This window comes from Nicotiana tabacum, chromosome 23 (genome assembly GCF_000715075.1).
Source record: "Nicotiana tabacum cultivar K326 chromosome 23, ASM71507v2, whole genome shotgun sequence".
NCBI classification, from domain to species: Eukaryota; Viridiplantae; Streptophyta; class Magnoliopsida; order Solanales; family Solanaceae; genus Nicotiana; species Nicotiana tabacum.
Window position 1 is genome coordinate 134,817,479 of NC_134102.1, and position 18,787 is coordinate 134,836,265.

At 36.6% G+C, this 18,787-nt stretch overlaps 2 protein-coding genes and 1 non-coding gene across 11 annotated transcripts; 1 reads left to right on the top strand and 2 right to left on the bottom strand.

Moving 5' to 3' along the window:
- Positions 1 to 4,375: 4,375 nt before the first annotated feature.
- LOC107767193 (uncharacterized) lies at positions 4,376 to 9,046 on the top strand. Of its 7 annotated transcripts, none has more exons than XM_075246139.1 (3): positions 4,376 to 4,658; positions 5,801 to 7,669; positions 8,106 to 9,046. In XM_075246139.1, exons 2-3 carry the CDS (start codon positions 5,828 to 5,830, stop codon positions 8,433 to 8,435), a joined length of 2,172 nt encoding a protein of 723 aa, XP_075102240.1. In that variant the 5' UTR covers positions 4,376 to 4,658; positions 5,801 to 5,827; the 3' UTR covers positions 8,436 to 9,046. The 7 variants fall into 7 exon arrangements, with proteins under 7 accessions (XP_075102240.1, XP_075102243.1, XP_016441604.1 ...); XM_075246142.1 differs by having other exon boundaries at positions 4,390 to 4,590; XM_016586118.2 differs by having other exon boundaries at positions 4,435 to 4,743.
- Positions 9,047 to 10,772: 1,726 nt separating this feature from the next.
- On the bottom strand, positions 10,773 to 10,844 carry TRNAD-GUC (transfer RNA aspartic acid (anticodon GUC)). The gene has a single exon. It is a non-coding gene; the product is annotated as a tRNA-Asp (tRNA).
- Positions 10,845 to 11,096: 252 nt separating this feature from the next.
- LOC107767194 (uncharacterized) lies at positions 11,097 to 17,136 on the bottom strand. Of its 3 annotated transcripts, none has more exons than XR_012705926.1 (9): positions 16,804 to 17,136; positions 14,832 to 16,089; positions 14,595 to 14,713; positions 14,221 to 14,345; positions 13,552 to 13,651; positions 13,351 to 13,428; positions 13,028 to 13,200; positions 12,647 to 12,729; positions 11,097 to 11,855 (listed from the first exon to the last, which is right to left on the bottom strand). XR_012705926.1 is itself a non-coding variant. In XM_075246288.1 (9 exons), the coding sequence occupies exons 2-9, from the start codon at positions 16,036 to 16,038 to the stop codon at positions 11,660 to 11,662; spliced, it is 1,992 nt and encodes a 663-aa protein (XP_075102389.1). In that variant the 5' UTR covers positions 16,039 to 16,089; positions 16,804 to 17,136; the 3' UTR covers positions 11,097 to 11,659. The 3 variants fall into 3 exon arrangements, 2 of the variants coding, with proteins under 2 accessions (XP_075102389.1, XP_075102390.1); XM_075246288.1 differs by having other exon boundaries at positions 13,028 to 13,111; XM_075246289.1 differs by lacking the exons at positions 11,097 to 11,855; positions 12,647 to 12,729 and having other exon boundaries at positions 13,121 to 13,244.
- Between the last annotated feature and the right edge of the window lie 1,651 nt (positions 17,137 to 18,787).

Below are 18,787 nucleotides of genomic sequence, written 5' to 3' on the forward strand. Positions count from 1 at the left end.
GGTCATCCTTCACTATCTGTCATGAAGAATATGAGAACCTTACATGTTGATACTAGTAGTATTGCACAAAATACTTGTTTTGTATGTCCATTGGCAAAGCAGACAAGGTTGAAGTTTCCTCTTAGTGAATCTAGGTCTAATAATCTGTTTCACCTTGTACACATTGACTTGTGGGGACCTTATAAAATTTCAACTTTTGATAGAAAGCATTATTTCCTTACAATTGTGGATGATCACTCTAGATACACATGAATATATTTTTTACAGCTGAAATATGAAGTTATAGTTATGATGAAATAATTTTTAACCATGGTTCAGAACCAGTTTGGAACTTCAGTCAAGCTTATTAGGTCAGATAATGGGGCTGAGTTGCTCAACACTCAATGTACAGAATTGCTAAATAGTCTTGGCATAATTCATCAAAGCAGTTGTGCCTATACCCCTCAGCAGAATGGCATAGTTGAGAGGAAACATAGGCATATTTTGGACACTACTAGAGCATTAAAGATTCAAGGATCAATACCTATCAAGTATTGGGGCAGTTGTGTGAAAAGTGTAGTATACTTGATCAATAGAATGACTTCTAGTGTTCTAGGGGGCAAGGCACCTTTTGAACTAATGTACAACAAGAAGGTATCATTGATGCATTTGAGAGTACTAGGTTGTTTGTGCTTTGCAACAGTCTTGCCCAAGGGACACAAGTTTGTAGAAAGGGCAAGGATGTCTATCTTCATGGGGTATTCAGAGACACAAAAGGGGTATATACTCCTAGACCTGAAGACCAAACAATTTTTCACATGTAGAGATGTGATATTCAAAGAGTCAATGTTTCCTTTTCCTCATGAAAATAGTGGTACTTGGCCACAGATTGCAGACACTCATCAGGAGTTAAATTCATATATGTGCTCTCTTTTATACATTGACCCTGTGCAATTGAGATCCACGACTGAAACTCAATATATGTCAGCTGGAGGAGAAGAATCAATTCATCATGAGGAAGAAACTGATCTGCAGGCTCATGAGTTGCAAGACACAGCAGTGAATGAGGACATTGGAACAGAAACTAATGTCTCATCTGCAGCTCAAGGAAGTGAAGAACATCAAGGAAGTCCACAACAAAATACAATTGGGAAGCATGTTATGGAGAATGATAATACAAATGCAGAACCATAATGTGGTAGAAAATCTAGCATACAGACTAATGAGCCTATTTGGATGAAAGATTATGCCATCAGTAAGAAGGTGAATACCTGCAGTTATCCACTCTCAAACTATTTGTCTTATGACAAGACTACTCCTAGCTATCAATGTTATCTATCAAAGTTTTCTCAATTAGTAGAGCCACAATCATTCAAGGAAGCAGTACAGGACAATAGATGGGTGGAAGCAATGAAGCAGGAGATCAAGGCCTTGGATGATAATAAAACATGGAGCATAGTTGACTTACCAAAATGAAAGAATATATTGGACTCAAAATGGGTGTATAAGATCAAGTACAAGTCAAATGGTAAAGTTGAGAGATTCAAGGCCAGGTTGGTTGCAAAAGGATATAGTCAAAGAGAAGGGCTGGACTATCATGATACCTTCTCACCAGTAGGCCAAAATGGTCACTGTGAGACATGTGATAGCATTAACAGCTTCAAGGGGCTATAATTTATTTCAAATGGACGTGTACAATGCCTTTTTATAAGGTGACTAATTTGAGGAAGTGTACATGGAGTTACCTGAGGGGTTCAGGCAGCATGGTGAAAAAAAGGTTTGCAAGTTATTGAAGTCTTTGTATGGGCTCAAACAAGCCTCGAGGCAGTGGAATATCAAACTAACTGAGGCATTACTTAGAGCAAGCTTTCTTAAAAGCCATCATGATTATTCATTGTTTTCTTTAAGGAAACAGGATAACCTTGTGATTGTATTAGTATATTAGTGTATGTAGATGATCTTCTAATCACAGAAAATAGTGCAGAGTTAATTGGACATGCCAAAGACATACTACATCAGCAATTTAGAGTCAAAGACTTAGGAGAACTCAAATATTTCCTAGGTATTGAAGTTTTGAGATCTAAGACCGGAATTCTACTAAACCAAAGAAAGTATATACTTGAGTTAATCTCAGAGTTGGGGCTGAGTGGAGCCAAGCCAGCCTCTACACCTCTGGAGGCAAATATCAGACTAACTACTGCAGAATATGACCAAACAAATGGTGTTAAAGATGATGAGTTACTAGAAGACATCAGTTCCTATCAAAGATTGGTGGGTAAGCTCTTACATGTCACTATTACCAGGCCTGATATCAACTATGCCGTGCAAACATTAAGCCAATTTATGCAAAGGCCTAAGAAGTCTCACTGGGAATCAACAATGTGAGTTGTAAGATACTTGAAAGGAGCACTTGGGCAAGGCATTTTGATGAGCTCTGGAAATACAGAAAGACTCACACGCTGGTGTGATTCAGATTGGGCTGCATGTCCCAATACCAGGAGGTCTATCACTGGCTATGTTGTAAAGTTTGGAGATAGCTTAGTGTCATGGAAATCAAAGAAGCAGCAAACTGTATCCAGAAGCTCAGCCGAGGCTGAATATAGGAGCATGGCTACAGCAGTAGCAGAAATAACATGGCTACTGGGGCTATTCAAGGAGTTAGGAGTTCATGTTATTTCACCAGTGACAATTTTTAGTGATAGCAAGTCAACCATACAGATTGTAGAAAATCCAATCCTACATGAGAGAACAAAGCATATCTAGATTGATTGCCACTTCATTCGAGATAAGATCAAGGAAGGAGTAGTCAAGGCAATTCATGTGAGTACTAAGGATCAACAAGCAGATTTGCTGACAAAGGGACTAGGGACTACACAACACATACATCTACTTGGCAAGCTTGGTGTGCTCAATTTTTTGCACCCTCCAGCTTGAGAGGGCATGTTCAAATAGAGCATGTGCAGCTCATGTGTATTTATTAGTTAGGGTGTTAGTTATAGCTGTCAATGAGCTGTATTAGTTTGTTAAGTTAATTAGTGAAAGTTGTTAGTTTTGTATAAAAGGGATGTACAGTAAGGGAGGACCTAGAGTATTGACTACGGGTTTTCGGGAACCCAGTAACTTTTGCGTAGACCTTGTATTTATATTAAGAAATTCATGTAAATATCTAACTGTGAACCCAGATATTATTGCATATTAATTTAAAATTATGGTAGGAACCCATAAGTCTCAAATCGTGAATCCGCCTCTGATGTATAGTGTTAATGACAAAAAAAAATGAAACAATTGCCTTCTTCAATACTCTGTTTCTCTTTCTCTCTTCTGATTCCATTAACGAGCAAGGTGAGAGCTTCAAAACTTGCATTTTAGCAATCACTATTTTCTAAAGACATATACATGTACAAATAAAAAATTTGTCGAACTGTACGGGTGCCGGTGACCCTACTCGATATAGCATAGGTCCGCCTCTGTTGAAAGGGTGTGAAGGGGAACCTTGGAGCAATGATAAAGTTGTCTCTGTGTGACTTATAAGTTACGGGTTCGAGCCGTGGAATGAACCACTGATACTTGGATTAAGGTAAATTGCCTACATTACATCCTTGAATACAATCCTTTCTCAAACCCTGCATGAATGCGAGATGCTTTATGTACCGGGACTGCTTTCTCTTGCGAAGAACCAAAATTTGAAGCTCAAAGTACATGATAGACTACAATTACTAGAGTCATTTTTTTGAGGGACCATCACCTTAGAACTATGTTTCACCGTGGACAAACATGGTTTAACGTGCTAATTATGCTTACTATTCTAAAACACTGACAACCTAATATGATTTTCTCTTCCAAATCAAAATTATATTCAAGCTGTTTTTTTCTATGCTATTTTTGGTCAGTGATATCTTGTTAAATCAGTCTAATATATGTAACAACACGATCAAATAATGAATTTACCAACTTGGGTTTCGTGTTTTTTTTTATTGAGGGGCAAACTTGTCAAAATATATGCAAGAATCAAGGGTCATAATGTAATTGCATCTTTGGAGGGATCTGAAATCTATTACATTCAATTCACCATATAAAAAAAGATTATTATAAATTGGGAATCAGTAATCACCTTGATCATAAGAATCCTGTCCCATATTATATTTGGACAAAATTATTTAATTATTATAGCAAGAAAGAGCCAAGAGAAAACAGTATCTGCTATTCCCAATAAAATAGCATAAGATATTAAAATCCTTGTGCAGTGATTCCTCAAATTAATAATTGGCCTGTACCTCTTTTTTTTTTATCAAAATTACCCTTAAATCTAGATTCATTAGTCCTTTTTCCAAGGTTATTTATGGAAATGCACTATCTTGAATGTGCCTAAAAACAGTGTCCTAAAAAGTAACATTGAAGAAAGTGAAAGAAAGGCCACACACTACAACAAAGAAAAACCAAAACTAGAGGCAAACTATAGAAACATAGAGTAAAAACACAGCATGAAAGCATATGATGATGAGTCAAAGTTAGCTTTTTTTTAGTGGACATATAGAGCAGCTTGGCAGCTCTTTTGTCTCTCAACTCTATTCTTCCTACTGTGTGTGTGTGTGAGAGAGAAAGAGAGAGTGTGTGAGTTTCACTTAGTACATTTGTTACCCCACTACCCCTTTTGTTCAACCAGTCTCTATCTCTATAAGGCATGCTTTGTCTTTTTATAATTAATCTTTTTTTTCTCGTTGTGTTCATATTCATTAACTCATTATATGGTCTAACTTTTGGAGGGTAGGTGTTAATTGTTGTTATTTAAGCCCATGTACTTTTCTTGATTTTAAGTACAAGAAACTGAATACTCTTTAAGCAATGCAGTTTGGTTTGGTATCTTTTCTTTTACCCTTTTGGAGAATATATGAATATGAAATGTGTTTTCTTGGATGAGACTTTAAGCTCAAGATATTGTAAGAAATGATTTCTTTTACAAGCAGTTTGTTGGGTTTTTTCTTTGGCTTCACTTCTCTAAGATCAAGTGGGGTATGTTAAATGGTAATGGACTGTTTTCAAGAGCAGTTGTTCCTTTTATTTACTTTAGATGCAAGTGTTTAAGATGTGTTTTTACAATAAATTAGGGGCTTCATAGTTAAGTGGGGTTGTGGGTTTCTTTGTTGTGTTACATTGGTTTCAGTTAATTGGAAAAAAGTTAGTTCCTTTTTTCTGTTTTCAAGTATCATTAGGTCATTTGCATTTGTGCATTTGCTAGAAATGAAAGATTAGATCTTCAAATTGCTTATGCTTGGTAGGAAAGTTAAGGTTCTTGGTTGAAGTTCATTATTTGCTCAGCCAATTTTTTTTCAATTTGAAGAAATGGGTATGCAATTTCTATTTTTTTTTCCATATCTTCAAGTTTGCATGTGAAACATGTTGTGACATTGTAGTTCCTTAGTTTAGAGTTCTTCTCTTAGATCTAGTTGTTTGCTTAATTCCTGAACCTTTTGTTTTATATATGCATATTTGGAACCCTGAACCTTTTGTTTTTCCTAGTCTTCCTTTTGGGCCGAGGGTCGTTCGGACTGCATACACACTAACCTCCCCAGACCCCACTTGTGTTATTTTACTGGGTTTGTTGTTGTTGTATATTTGGAATCTTGAAGTGTAAAAATCCAAGCTTTTGATATTTCCAATTGGTTTAGTTCATCCAAATATTGCCCTATAAGATGTTAGTCTATAAAGTTCAAAACTTTATGTGATTAATTATATTTCGTTGATGTTTGTTTTGAAATGTAAGGCATTATGTTAGTAGCTTTTTTATTATACTGTGAATGACCTGTTATTTTGTTCTTGATAGGTTGTAGATCTATTGATATGACTAGATATGGAGTTGGAATTCGACAAGTATTGTATAGTAGATGGAAGTCCTACAACTGTGCTTCCATCTCCACGGCACCGTCTAAAAGGTGAAAGGAGAAAAAGCAAAGGAAATCCCAAATGCAGCAAAGAAGTATTATCTGTAGATGATGAATTCACTGAGATAAGCTTTCATAAGTATCGTAGCGTGTCCTGCAAAAATGTTCCATCAAGGAAATCGTATTTGGAAAGAAATGAAATCTTAAAGAGGGGTTCTGTCTATCAAAGTTCTAAAGATGTTAGGCGCGTCAAGAAAACTGATGCTGTCGGGGAAAGAAGAAAAATTGAGTTCTCTGGTGGCAATGCTGCTGCAGTCTCATTTGACATTCTTGATGCTTTATGTAGTTCACGTGAGGATAATTCACTCATAGAGAAACATAGATCCTCCTTTAAAGGTCCTATTCCAGAGAGAGGTGTACAATCAGATAGCTCGACAGGAAGTTTAATAAACTCTGACGATAGAGAAAATAGAAGAGCTCAAACTCCACTAAGACAGTCAGCTCAGGATTCAAACATAATGTCTCAATCCGTCGTTGATCATCTAAGTGAAGTTAACAGACTAACGGAGAGGGATCCATCTGTCTCTTTACCCAAATCGTTGTCTGCAAAATTAGCGCTACCACAATCTCCAGCTCGTTCAGAAAGTGATAGCACTAGGAGCGGCAGCCAAAAATCCCGTTTCAGCCCTATCAGAAAGATGTTCGATCCATTTGGTAAATCAAAGTCTGTGAAAAGCCCATTGAGTTATAATGTCGAACCTGGCCAGGAGATTAAGAATGAGCTAGTTGATGCTAGTAGAGACAGAGCATTTCATAAATCTCTATTGCATGATTTCTCAAGCATGGCTGAGCCTTTGGGTCGTGATCCTCAGTCTATCAAGAAAGAGATCCATAATTCGAACGTGCAGAGTTTACCGGCTCATTTGCATGGATCCCTCAGAGTAGATAAGAAAAATGGATTGCCCTTTTTTGAGTTCTCAGTAAAGTCTCCTGAAGATAGTTTCGTCGCGAAGTCATGGAAAGTGGAGAATACCTTGAATTGGGTGTACACATTTCATTCCATTCACCAGAAAAGAAAGAGCAATGCCAATGGATGGGGATCGAAAGATAGCATTAGAGAACCCTTGTTGGTTGGGCATATGCAAGTTTCCTGTTATTTATGTACAGACATTAAAAAAGCTGGAGATTGTGACAACTCAATGGTGACAGAGTTTGTCTTGTATGATACGGCCCATTCAAGAAAGCAAGTTTCTCCTCAAGATAGTTGTTGTTCTTCCCCTGATGTCACTAATACACCAAAGGCGTCCAATGAAAATTCATCTGGAGCCGAAGAGGTACCTGAAAAAACAAAGCTCAAACTTCAACCGAACCATGCTCATAACAGAGGTCATCTTGACTCATCAATTCCTTACCCTTTAGGAGTAGCGCAACTGCAGTCACGGGTTGAAGTTGCAGCAATTTCTATAGAGGTACCGTTTGAAAAGAGAGAGAGTTTAAAATTTAGGAGTGGAGATGCAAAGGCTGATGATCAGCCACTTCAAAACTTACTGGATGTCTCTCTGGTTGAGCAAAGAATTGGAACTTCTGATGCCAAGGTGAATGTTGTGATCCCTTCCGGACACCACGGTCTTCCAACAACTGAAGGTCCTGGTCCTTCCCCCTTGTTAGATAGATGGAGGATGGGCGGAGGTTGCGACTGTGGTGGCTGGGACATGGCATGTCCGCTTCACATATTTGGCAATCCAAATATTCATATTGATGACAACCGTCCTCTGGTTGAGAGTCAGCGGCCATTAGAACTCTTCGTTCAGGTAATATTCTCACTTGTGTCCTAGACATATGTCTCATAGGAATTGACGTTGAAGAAAACCTTTCAGACGTTAGGCAATATTGATAGACATGAACCAAGTAATTAGTCTTGCAACTCGAGCATTCCCTAAAAAAAGGTTTCTGTGCTAAGCGGTGGGAAGTAAATGTATATAATATGAGAAACTTGAGCTCCAACTATTATATACATTTACTTCCCACCGCTTAGCACAGAAACTTGAGCTCCAACTAATATGAAGTAACTGCTAGAATTCAGATGACATTAACTCATAAACTTGGTTAAGCCAAATCAATGTTAACTATGCCCAGAAAGCTTTTGAGAATACCACAATAGGCTACTGTATCTGCTTTGATTATTACTGATAATGCTTTGTCCCAAAGGTGTTTTTCCCATATTCATGGTTTGAAAACTCTATACAGGGAAGAAAAGATAAAGCTCCAGCATTAACGATGACACTTAAGGAGGATGGACAGTATTCAGTTGATTTTCATGCTCAGTTATCTGCATTACAGGCATTCTCTATTTGTGTTGCAATTTTGCATTCTACGGAAACTTCAATTGCCGTGGGACAGGAGAACAACGTAGAATCTTTGCAATCCAACATTTTGAGGGTATTTGTTCAGGATGATATTAAAGGCTTGCTTAATGCAGTTAGAGAGGAAAAGAAACAGAAAGTACACAAGAAAGTTGAGCAAGTATTCCCATCTTTTGTACTCAATCCACCATTCTCTCCAATTGGTCGAGTATAGGCTTGAACGACTCACTCAACTAAGCATTGCATTTTCTACTCCGTTCCACGTGGGGTATGTCGAGTTTGATAGCAAAAACTGGCTGCTTTATGAACTCGAGATCATTTAAATGCAACTTTCGTGCATGAAATTTTGAGAGGAACCAAGATGATGAATGGTGCACACACGCGGCAGCATGCTCGAGCTTGTTTAAATATGATTTTCAGCAGGATGAAGTTCTCATCATATTGTCTTCTGGTGATATCCATGTTTTTTTTCCCCTTCTGAAATAGGGGGCCAAAATCTTAGAGATGCCACAACACTGTTTATATTGTTAGTTGATAGGGAGGGCATAGGAATCTCATTCAATTTTTTCAACTATAGAAAAATTTCAAATATAAACTTTAGCCTACTTGTAATTTATTTATTATGATGGCCAAGGGTGCTGATGGAAAGCAAGTCACAAGGGAAATTTTGGAAACTCTTTGTAGTATGAGCTAGTAGTACACTTTTGCTTGAGCATTTTATGTAAGTACACCATTTTGGAAAATAAATAGCTCTTAAGCTACTTAATGCAGCATCTGTGAGAATAATTTGAAGTTGTATATCACAATTTGATCTTTTGATTATTGTCACCATCTACATGTTCCTTTCGACTCGTTTTCTTATTATCTTGTTGACGTTACTGCTTGTTGCTACTGCTTTATTTTCATCTTTTCTTGTGCCGAGGGTCTCTTGAAAACATGCTCTCTACGTTTAGGCTACGGGTAAGGTTTGCGTACACGCTACCCTCTTCCAACTCCACTTGTGGAATTATTATGGGTTTGTTGTTGATTATTGTCAACCATATTCATTACTACTTCATTGTTTAAGCAGTTGTTATGAGTTGGTTTGGAGTTAAGGCAGTTGCATAGTTTTTACTAATCAAAAGTTTTAGCTTTTTCAAAAAATGCACACTGATGTCTGATGGCCATCCAAAAAATTCATTTTCTTGAAAATGGATATCGATTTTCTCACTGTTGTTGGGAAGGAAAACATTATCGTTACATTTACTTTTCCAAGAGAGATTTTCTTTTCTTCTTGTTATTTTCTGTAAGAGAAAACATTGTTTTGCTTTTTTACTTTTTGGTTTTCCAGTTTATATATATATATATATATTTTAATGTTTCACTTGACTTGGAAAAGTAACTAGTCTGTCGATCTATCCTATATATAATAAATATTGTAAGTTTTTCTATTATACGTATAACATATTGGTCCTCAAGGGTTGCGTTCTCTTTATTTATTTTTTGGTTTTTTAAATAGAAACAGATTATATTATATTCGAAATAAGGTGAAAGTAAAAGCAAAATAGGAAAAAGAAAATGAGAAAAGAATTAAAAAATATAAACGCCGTTGCAGGGGATCGAACCCGGGTCACTCGGGTGACAGGCGGGAATACTCGCCACTATACTACAACGACCTTATTGTATGGTATAACTTCCTTTTTATATTTCTTCCGTGTAAAACTACTGGATGAAATATCCAACACGCATCCGACATTATTTTTGGAAAGTTCGAACAACATAGGTTGAGACCATTAAATGAAACATTCGGAAATATTTTTTAAGAGTCAGAACAACATAGGTTTGACACCATGAGATGAAACATCCAAAAATTGGTTAGTGATGGAGGGAAGGGACACAAATGGTATTTTCTCTAAATTCTGATGAAAAGGAACGAGAGCAGAGGCGGATCTAAGATTTTTAGTACATGGGTGCAGTACTAAAAATAAGGAGAAAAAAATGTATTAAGTGAGAATTGATCCCTCTTCCTCTTGGTAAATAACTCAACCTTTAGCCAAGTATTCAACATTTTCGGAGCATGGGTGCTAACAATTAATATTATACTAATTTTGAAAAATATGTACATAAAATATCTAATTTTGATGAGATACCACGAGTTCACTTGTCCTACCATCTCTCCTATAAATCCGCCCCTGAACAAGAGGATGACTAAACTTTTATAGACTTTGATTGGTTCCTAATATGATAATGAGTTATTGATATGGGATTTGGAGGTTGTATAAATTTACACTGATAAACATAAAGGTTGAAGCGGATCTATAAAGGTTGAAGCGGATCTAAAATTTTAAGTTAGTGACTGTGGGTTATTACTTGCTTCTAACATAGAACAAATATTATATATTTCAAATTTATTTAACTATAATATGTGTAAATTTAGAGAGCACATGGATGTTTTAATCAACTGTCTTTTTACGTTCTTCTCTTCTCAATCAACTCGAATCCATTCTTTTTATACCTTGAAGATGTCGATAATAAGGATTTGATTATAATCCAATAAAATAAAATAAAAAGACGCCGTTGCCGGGGATCGAACCCGGGTCACCCGCGTGACAGGCGGGAATACTTACCACTATACTACAACGACCTTGTTGATTAGAGCTCTCAACTAATTTTATATGATTAATATTTTGACTAAAATGCAGGCAAAAGCAACCTCCACTTAAGAAATTTGTGCAAAAAAGAAAAAGTTGTTCACTCGTTTACAGTTTTTCTTTTTGTTTGAGCAAACTCCTTCGATTACCTTGAGCCAATATTAATTCCATAGGCTTCCGTTGTGTTTGCTGGAAGTGTTTTTGGTAATTGCATTTTCATCCATGTTTATGCAAATCAACAGCTACACCAGAAAAAAATACTTTGTTGCAAACTCACCGGAAAACTAAAATTTTATTCTTACAATCAATTAATTAATCAACTACGCCTCAATTCCAGACCAGTTGGATTCGCCTATATTAATGTTAATATCATAATTACATCATACAAAATTAGGCATCCCTACATCCTCTCAATTTCCCCTCTCATGTTCTAAAACTTTACAAAAATGCTCCTCATACTTTTTCGATAAGCGAAAATCCACCGAGGGCTAGCTGGCACATGGTTCGAAACTCAGTGCATGATCAGCTAGCTTGTTTCTATGAAGTGTTAAGAGAGCCAGTCGGCGGTTAACACTTCAAATTCCTTCATCATCTATTTGGACCTGCAGAAGAGATTATATACAGGCTAATCTTGACATTATATATTTTCTCATTTGGAACCTTGAGCCGAGATTCTATCGGAAATAGCCTTTCTACCCTCCCGGGGTTAAGGGTAAGGTCTGCGTACACACTACCTTCCCCAAACCCCACTTGTGGGAACTCATTGGGTTTGTTGTTGTCGTCATTTGGAACCTTGCTGAAAGATACACTACCTTGAACTGATCTTTCCTTTGTTAGTTTGGTGAAGGTAATGAGCAGAATCATCTTCTAAACTTTGCTCGTATTTAACTCTTTCGGCTTTAGGCTGAGGGATCTCCAAAGCAAATAACCTCTTGAAAGATTCATAAGATGCAAAGAAAAGTGCTCCCTGTGTCATATACATGACTAATCTAGGACTCAAGCCCCTGCCATAAAATCAAGATTCATCACTACTAAAACCAAATAAAATGGCTAACTACATATTGACAACACGTGGTATGCTTTTAGCACCATGTGCGTTATTCATTGAGAAGAATTCATGATATAGCAGAGACAATTAAGTTATTACTTCTTCTACGTCCAACAAAGTTAAGCTTGGTAGAATAATTTGCTATAGTAAATGGCATAATTATATCCTTCGCCTTTACTAACTCGTGAGCAGTATTAGCTTCAAATGTATATTGAAGTATGCTATTAGGTTAAGTTGCTGGTTTCAGTTTGACGTAGAAAACGTACATATGATGAGTGCAAGATGTAAGTTTAGTTGATTTTATCCAAGTAAATGTTTCCAATACTGTTGATAACAGCAATTTGACTTTAATCAAACTATGCTGTCGAGTAACAAAGTTTTCAGCGATAAGTGATGTGAACACAGAGGAATTATAGGCCTCAAAACTAGAGGGATAAGTCATGTCAGTGATGAAATATACACAAGCCTTCCTTTCCTAGTTCTAATAACTAATTCTGTGTAGGACAATCATGTCGTTGTTTCTAAATATTTGGCTTAAAAAAATCTTCACATATTAAACATAGTGAATGATGACAAATGACCAAGATAACCATCCTGTGAGTCCTGCATCAGATTCTCATTGTCTTTACTTTAAAGAAATATTCGGGGGTGGGTTGGGGGTGCCAAATGTTTGACGCAAGATTGACAAGATTATAATCAAGTGGTAATATTCAATTAAATTACTTCAATATGATATTCAACCATTACCTGTAAAGACCCTTCAAACCTTCACGCTTTCCTATTTCTTTAAGTGTGTCTAATACACCCAACTGAATCCTAGATCCAGGAATCTGCATAAACGAGACTTTCTTAGGAGCATTATGAATCAGCTGCTCATATACTGTAAAGGGGAAGATGAGAAATATAGCAACTGAATGATTTCCAAAGGCTTAAACTGATACCAGTCTTAAATCAGTTGTTCAAACTAGCAATCAGATAGATAGTACAAAGGGACAAGAAATAGAGCAACTGAATGCTTTCAGAAGGCTTAAACTGATCCCGGTTTCCAGCAGCAACTATATGACATATTGATATCTGTGCAAGACTCGCAACCAGAGCTAGTAAGAAAGGAAAAACAGAATGAATAACCTGTGTCTGTAATCTTGTCTTGACGACATCAAAAGGAGTTGTGAATAGTGCAGCAGTAGATCCAGCTAATCCGCCACATACGAGCTGGAAAGAGGAGTATAGAACTGAGAAAACTCTTGTTGTTTTTTTACCAGACAATGAAACCACTAAGGTCCCATTGCCTCAACTACAAACTTCAAAGATTAATATGTTAACCTCGACCATCATTCCTTAAAGCCTAGAGTCAAAGTGAAAATGCAAGTGCCAGAAAATATATATCATGAGCTTAATAAAGGCCAAAGATGGAGGTGGACAAAGGAATACTCATTAATAAGAAAACTAACCGTCATTAGTGTGTCATTTTGGTTGCGCAGTTGAACAGATGACAACCTCAACTCCTTCAATATTTCATATGTATAGAACTGCCAGTCAAAATAGTACTTTTAAGAGAATATAATTTATAGAATAAAAGAGCACTCAACTTCCTGCTCCCCAATTTTCTCCAAAACCGGCACAGAGAAAGATTGTTATAGTAAAAAATTTACCTTGATGATTGAGTGTGGAATATTCCTGCATAGTACAGCTCTCCATCCAGCATATAGTGAAGGCAAACCACCACTTCTTATAATCTCAACTAAGGCATTCCTGCGGAGGCAAAAATGAGAAGCAAGAAGCTGTTAGTAGGAAATACTAGTGCTGCTTAGCGTACCGAGTTAAAAGTTGCAAATGACTATAACAAACTCAAAGATTAAAGCAAACCACCAAATGAAGATTAAGTATTTAACATCGACACCCTTAATCCCATTATGATAATCAAATATTCGCTAGACTACACCTTTTTTCCTGATGAGAAAACAGATTTCACAATACGAAGGACCAACTCTAATCCAACTGTAATTTAACATGTAGTAGCATATTTCAAAGATTTTCTTTAACTCTAACCAGGACAAACCTTCGGGGCGTATATGAATATGATCCCCTCCCCCCAAACCAACACACACACCCAACACACACACACAAAAGAAAAGGCAGACGCAGGCAGAGCATGATATACTTAGGCAACAGATATATACTTAAACAAGGACTAGAAGCATTCAAGGCTATGAGCAGTTCTCATATCATGAATAAACTGTGGTAAAAAGAATCAGATAGATACAAAAGCTGGTGGAACCAGATAATGGGATGACTAACGCATTTCAGGAGCATAACTCTACCAGCAGTTCTTATAGTGTGAACCAACTTGCATCTGCTGCTTTATACGCTCACTTGGAGTGAATATAAATGAAGTGGCAATGCTTGCGCAACCCCCTGCGAAGCAGTGTGCAAAAGATTGATATTCCTGTGTTACAGAAAACATGTAAAATTTAGGAATGCACCAATTTCCTTGTAAGAAAAAGCATACGAATGGAAAAACTGAAAATACAACTATGGGTACCATTCCCAAACAGACTCAGGTGGCTTAACAGACTGCTTTCATCCCCCCCCCCCCCCCCCAAATTCCTTTCTCAACTTGCTGGGGTGGTGCGGACAGAATTTTGATGGGACGTTTAACATAAAAAGGAAAATAAAAATAAGGATAAGCATTCACCTTGGGAAAAAGAGGAATCAGGGTCCCTTTCACTGATTCGTATGTAAAGGTGTAAAGTGCAGATATTGGTGCAGACGAAGCAAGATTGGTAGAAATTCCCCGATAAAGTGCAGTTACTCCTGAGACAAGTATACAACAATTTCAAGTCTAAAGATAGGCTCCAAGAAAGAGCAGCATCTCTTTGCATGTAAGGAAGTATCATATTGAAAAGTGAAGTGCAGATTCAACTAAATATACCTCTTTCAGAAATAAATGATCTGCCTATATAATAAAGAGGTTTCTGATCACCACGACATGACTGAACAACAGTCTTAATTGTGTCAACTGGATGAAGACAAAGGCTGACTAATATTCCGGCCATTGCTCCTGCAAAAGCATGCTCTTGTTTTGCAAGTGTATAACGAGGTTTGTCCTTTGCCACTGAGATCTGTACTTCAGAATTCAGCTCATCCTCCAGTTCAACTTTTTCATTAGTTGTAGAATCATTTGTGTCATCCTCAGCATTAATTTTGTGGAGGGCACTAGCAGGACAATTTGGAGGAAGAGAGTACTCATGGACAACTGAATTATTTTTAGAACATGGAGCCTCTAGCGTGTTTGAGTTTTTGTCAGGTGAAACCTCATTATAGTGCCTTAGACATGAAATACTGGTTGATACCATGTCGATCTCGTGATCTTTTGCAATCTGACCTAACAATGAACCAGCCGTTTTTTCCCTGTCAGTCTGGCAATCAGCATTTACTATATCTGCAATGGTGCTGTAACTTGAAGGACTCTTTGTCGTGTCTTCTTCGGCACATTTTCTGCTTTCGTGGATTCCAGTATTAGCACTATTTAAGTGATGCTCAAGTCTCAGTAAGGATATTTCATGCATCCAATCATACATAGTATGTAAATCATCGGCAAGATTTTTTGCTTTCCAAGTTTCTGGATGCATGGTAGATCCACCACGGAGTAGATTCCACAGAGGAGAATTTCCTAAAAGAGGACCAAAGAGTGAGACTTTCTGGTTTACTGTCAGACATTCCACATTTGCAAGCGCCAGCGGTGAAGAATCTGTATCACTATCCACATTGACAGGTATTGAGTGATCATAAGTTGAAAAATAAGCACTAGAAATTTCATCTGCGGCGGAGCAACCAGATATGTTGTTTTCACGGTGATCAGCGCTATAGCATCTAGAGCTTGATTTGGATACGATTCGTGTAAGAGGACGGGCTGCAGAATTCCATATAGTTCCAATTGCTGATATGAGCTCACTTGTGCTCATTATCTCAGAAGACCTAGACTCAGAACTTTTAGGGTTCTCCTTATTTTCAGATGAAACGGGAGCATGACTTTCTCGGTCAAAATCAGCAAGCTCAAACAGTGCCCCCTCAAGTAGATTACGCCTGTAATTGACTGAAGGTTTTTCACTTTGGCGTGGTTGACTTCCCCCAGCCATTTTATCACAATGATTTAAAATCTTCTTCAAAAGAGAATGCTAGATTGCCAACTGCGAGATGTAGTTCAATTAGTATTATCGTATGTGAAAAGAACTAATTACAAATAAACGGAATAAAGCACAAAAAGTATGGAAACGAAGTCAAATCCAGAAAGCTCAGCTTAGTTTATTTCTACTTATTTTGTTAACGAGGAATAAAGTGGTAGAAGTTCTAGAATTGCACCGAGAATAAGCATTTGTGTCGCACAAACTATTTTAGTTACTCAAAGTAAACAAGAAAAAGTTAAGAAAGAAAAATGAAATTTGCAGAATGTTATTTCATCTCTTTAATTTAATATAGGATGTTTTTTACACAATTAGACTAGTTTTTCTATTAAATTCAGACATTGGAATCTGAACTGAACATGAGATTTCCTTTTTCCTGAGAACTGAACATACGATTGAGGTATCCACCTTCACATTGAACGAAATTTGAATATAAAATTGCTCGTTAGCTATGCAGTGCGTTTGATGTATTGTCTTATATACAGCATATGTTCGGTTCGTCACAAGAAATGCACATCAAAGCTCTAACATAAAAATTACTAGTAGTATATAAGTGTATTAACTTTCAAAACAATTCTAATCCAGCCAATTGCCCATTCTTGAATCTCTTTATGACCCACAACTAACAACAAAGACTTCAATGTTTCTCTTCTTCCTGTCTCTCAGTTTCTCAGCAACCAAACTAGGAGTTACATTATATAATACATAAAAACAGAATACCTGAGTGAAATTGAATGTTCTATAGCTGAAAACAATGTTCCAAGAATGTTGTGAATCATTTTTCACCAGAGGGGAATCAAAGAGCAATTGGGTGGAAATTTCCTGTGGCAGAAAAGTGAGCAAGGGTTTAAGATAATGGGGTTTATGAAAAGACAATGTTTGAGAGTCTACACACCAAATTCAAACTTGGGATACATCTTCTGCAATAGTAAGGGTCATCTTGTTTTCTTATAATGGAGAAAATTTTGTGCAGTATAGGTTGTACCTCAGGGGCTTGTACCATATAAAATTGTGTTCGTATGGTTTTAGGGCTATCACATTTTCTTTTGGCTAGTCAAATTGTTTCGTAAACGCGTGTATCTTATATCAATAAAAAAACATATTCACTATAGACGGATACGAAAAAATCACCTAAATTCTTATTTCTACTGGATTTGACTATTCATCTTTCTACTATGTGTCACCATATATTTTGCAGAATTATGCTGAGTTTTCTCTATTAAGATATCACCATTTTATAACCTTGGAAATTGGAAACGATCAACATAATTTAGTTGTTTTTTTTTTTTGTATTTTTTTGTTTTTTGGTCACGACGATAGGAACTGGAAATGAAGAATGGAGGAAAATCGAAACAAGACAAAGTGAAGACCCTTCGAGATGTATGATTTTGCACCACTTGGGCACACGGTGAAGTTATAATTACTCGGTATCTTGACTTGTCATTACTTAAAGGTAAAAGGTTTATCAATTAATTTGTCTTCTAAATTTAGTTGATAAAATAAAAAGGTCAATTATATATTTTGTGAATTGTGTTATAAATATATTATATTATGGATGTTCATTTAATACTCCGTTGTAAATAAGCTTCCTGAAAAAACTTATCCATATAGGACTCCGCCGTAAATATATTTATCTATTTAGTAATCTATTGAAAATAAGCCTCCTGAAGCAACTTATCCTTTCGGTACTCCGTTATGGATAAATATTACCTCTGGTAGAAGATTATCTATATCTGGTACAGTAGCAACTTACAAGCAGCTTATACAACAGCTTAGAGTAGCAGCTTACAAGCAACTTACACAACAACTTACAAGCAGCTTACACAGCAGCTTGCAGTAGCAACTTACACAGCAACTTACTTTCTTCTATAAATAGAGGAGAATTCAGTTCATTATGTACATGAGTTTGAAGTTGAATAATATATCAATCTCTCTCTCTATACTTGTCTTCGGTTTCTTTACTTTACAGTTTTTATTTTATAAAATGTTATCAGCACGAGTCTCTAATTTCATCATCACTACCTGACTGTGAGACAACATACTGCCCTTGTGCATGGTCAAGCCGAGCTCATTCAGAGCATTTTGAGGAAAATTGCATCCTTGGAGTGGTGAACATCACGTTGGTTTTGCTAATTTCCAACTCTATGAAGGGATGAAATCCTTTTGATGTCATTTTTCAAAGATAAGGCGTATTAATTTATAATTTTAATTTGATTTCCTTCATGAGCATGAAAAATTATGCTTATTATCTATGTCCATCACGTGCTAATTTTAAGCAACTAGTGATGCAGGACTTGCAGGTATATTGTGATTTGAAATACAAATTTGAAGGGAAGAAGATAATGAATATTGAATCAACTTGCTATGTTACGTGTTCTGTATACGTATTAGCATATAACAACTATTTTTTTATATACTTGTTTTCATCATGTTGCCATCTCCATAAAAGATTACAAAGTGAATAATAATGTCAGATCCATCTAAACTCCAGCAGAGTTTATGAGAAATATATAATTATCAACAGTGGTAATATTTCCTAAGTCTCGTTATGACTTAACTTCATGGTTCACTTGAACTCCAGCAGAGTACGGCCACCAGAAGCGGCTATGTTTCATATATCTCATTGTAACTAAATTTTGTTAACCACCAGAAGTGTTATGTGCCTATGACCACCAGAAGTGATAATTTAGGCTTGTTATGGTTA

Excerpts from the sequence above, each read along its gene's own strand:
- LOC107767193 (XM_075246139.1), top strand. The coding sequence starts at position 5,828 with ATGGAGTTGGAATTCGACAAGTATTGTATAGTAGATGGAAGTCCTACA. Across the intron at positions 7,670-8,105 it reads CATTAGAACTCTTCGTTCAG|GGAAGAAAAGATAAAGCTCC; the intron begins GTAATATTCTCA and ends AACTCTATACAG.
- LOC107767194 (XM_075246288.1), bottom strand. The coding sequence starts at position 16,038 with ATGGCTGGGGGAAGTCAACCACGCCAAAGTGAAAAACCTTCAGTCAAT. Across the intron at positions 14,714-14,831 it reads ATCATTTATTTCTGAAAGAG|GAGTAACTGCACTTTATCGG; the intron begins GTATATTTAGTT and ends TACTTGTCTCAG. Across the intron at positions 11,856-12,646 it reads GGTTTGAAGGGTCTTTACAG|GGGCTTGAGTCCTAGATTAG; the intron begins GTAATGGTTGAA and ends ATTTTATGGCAG.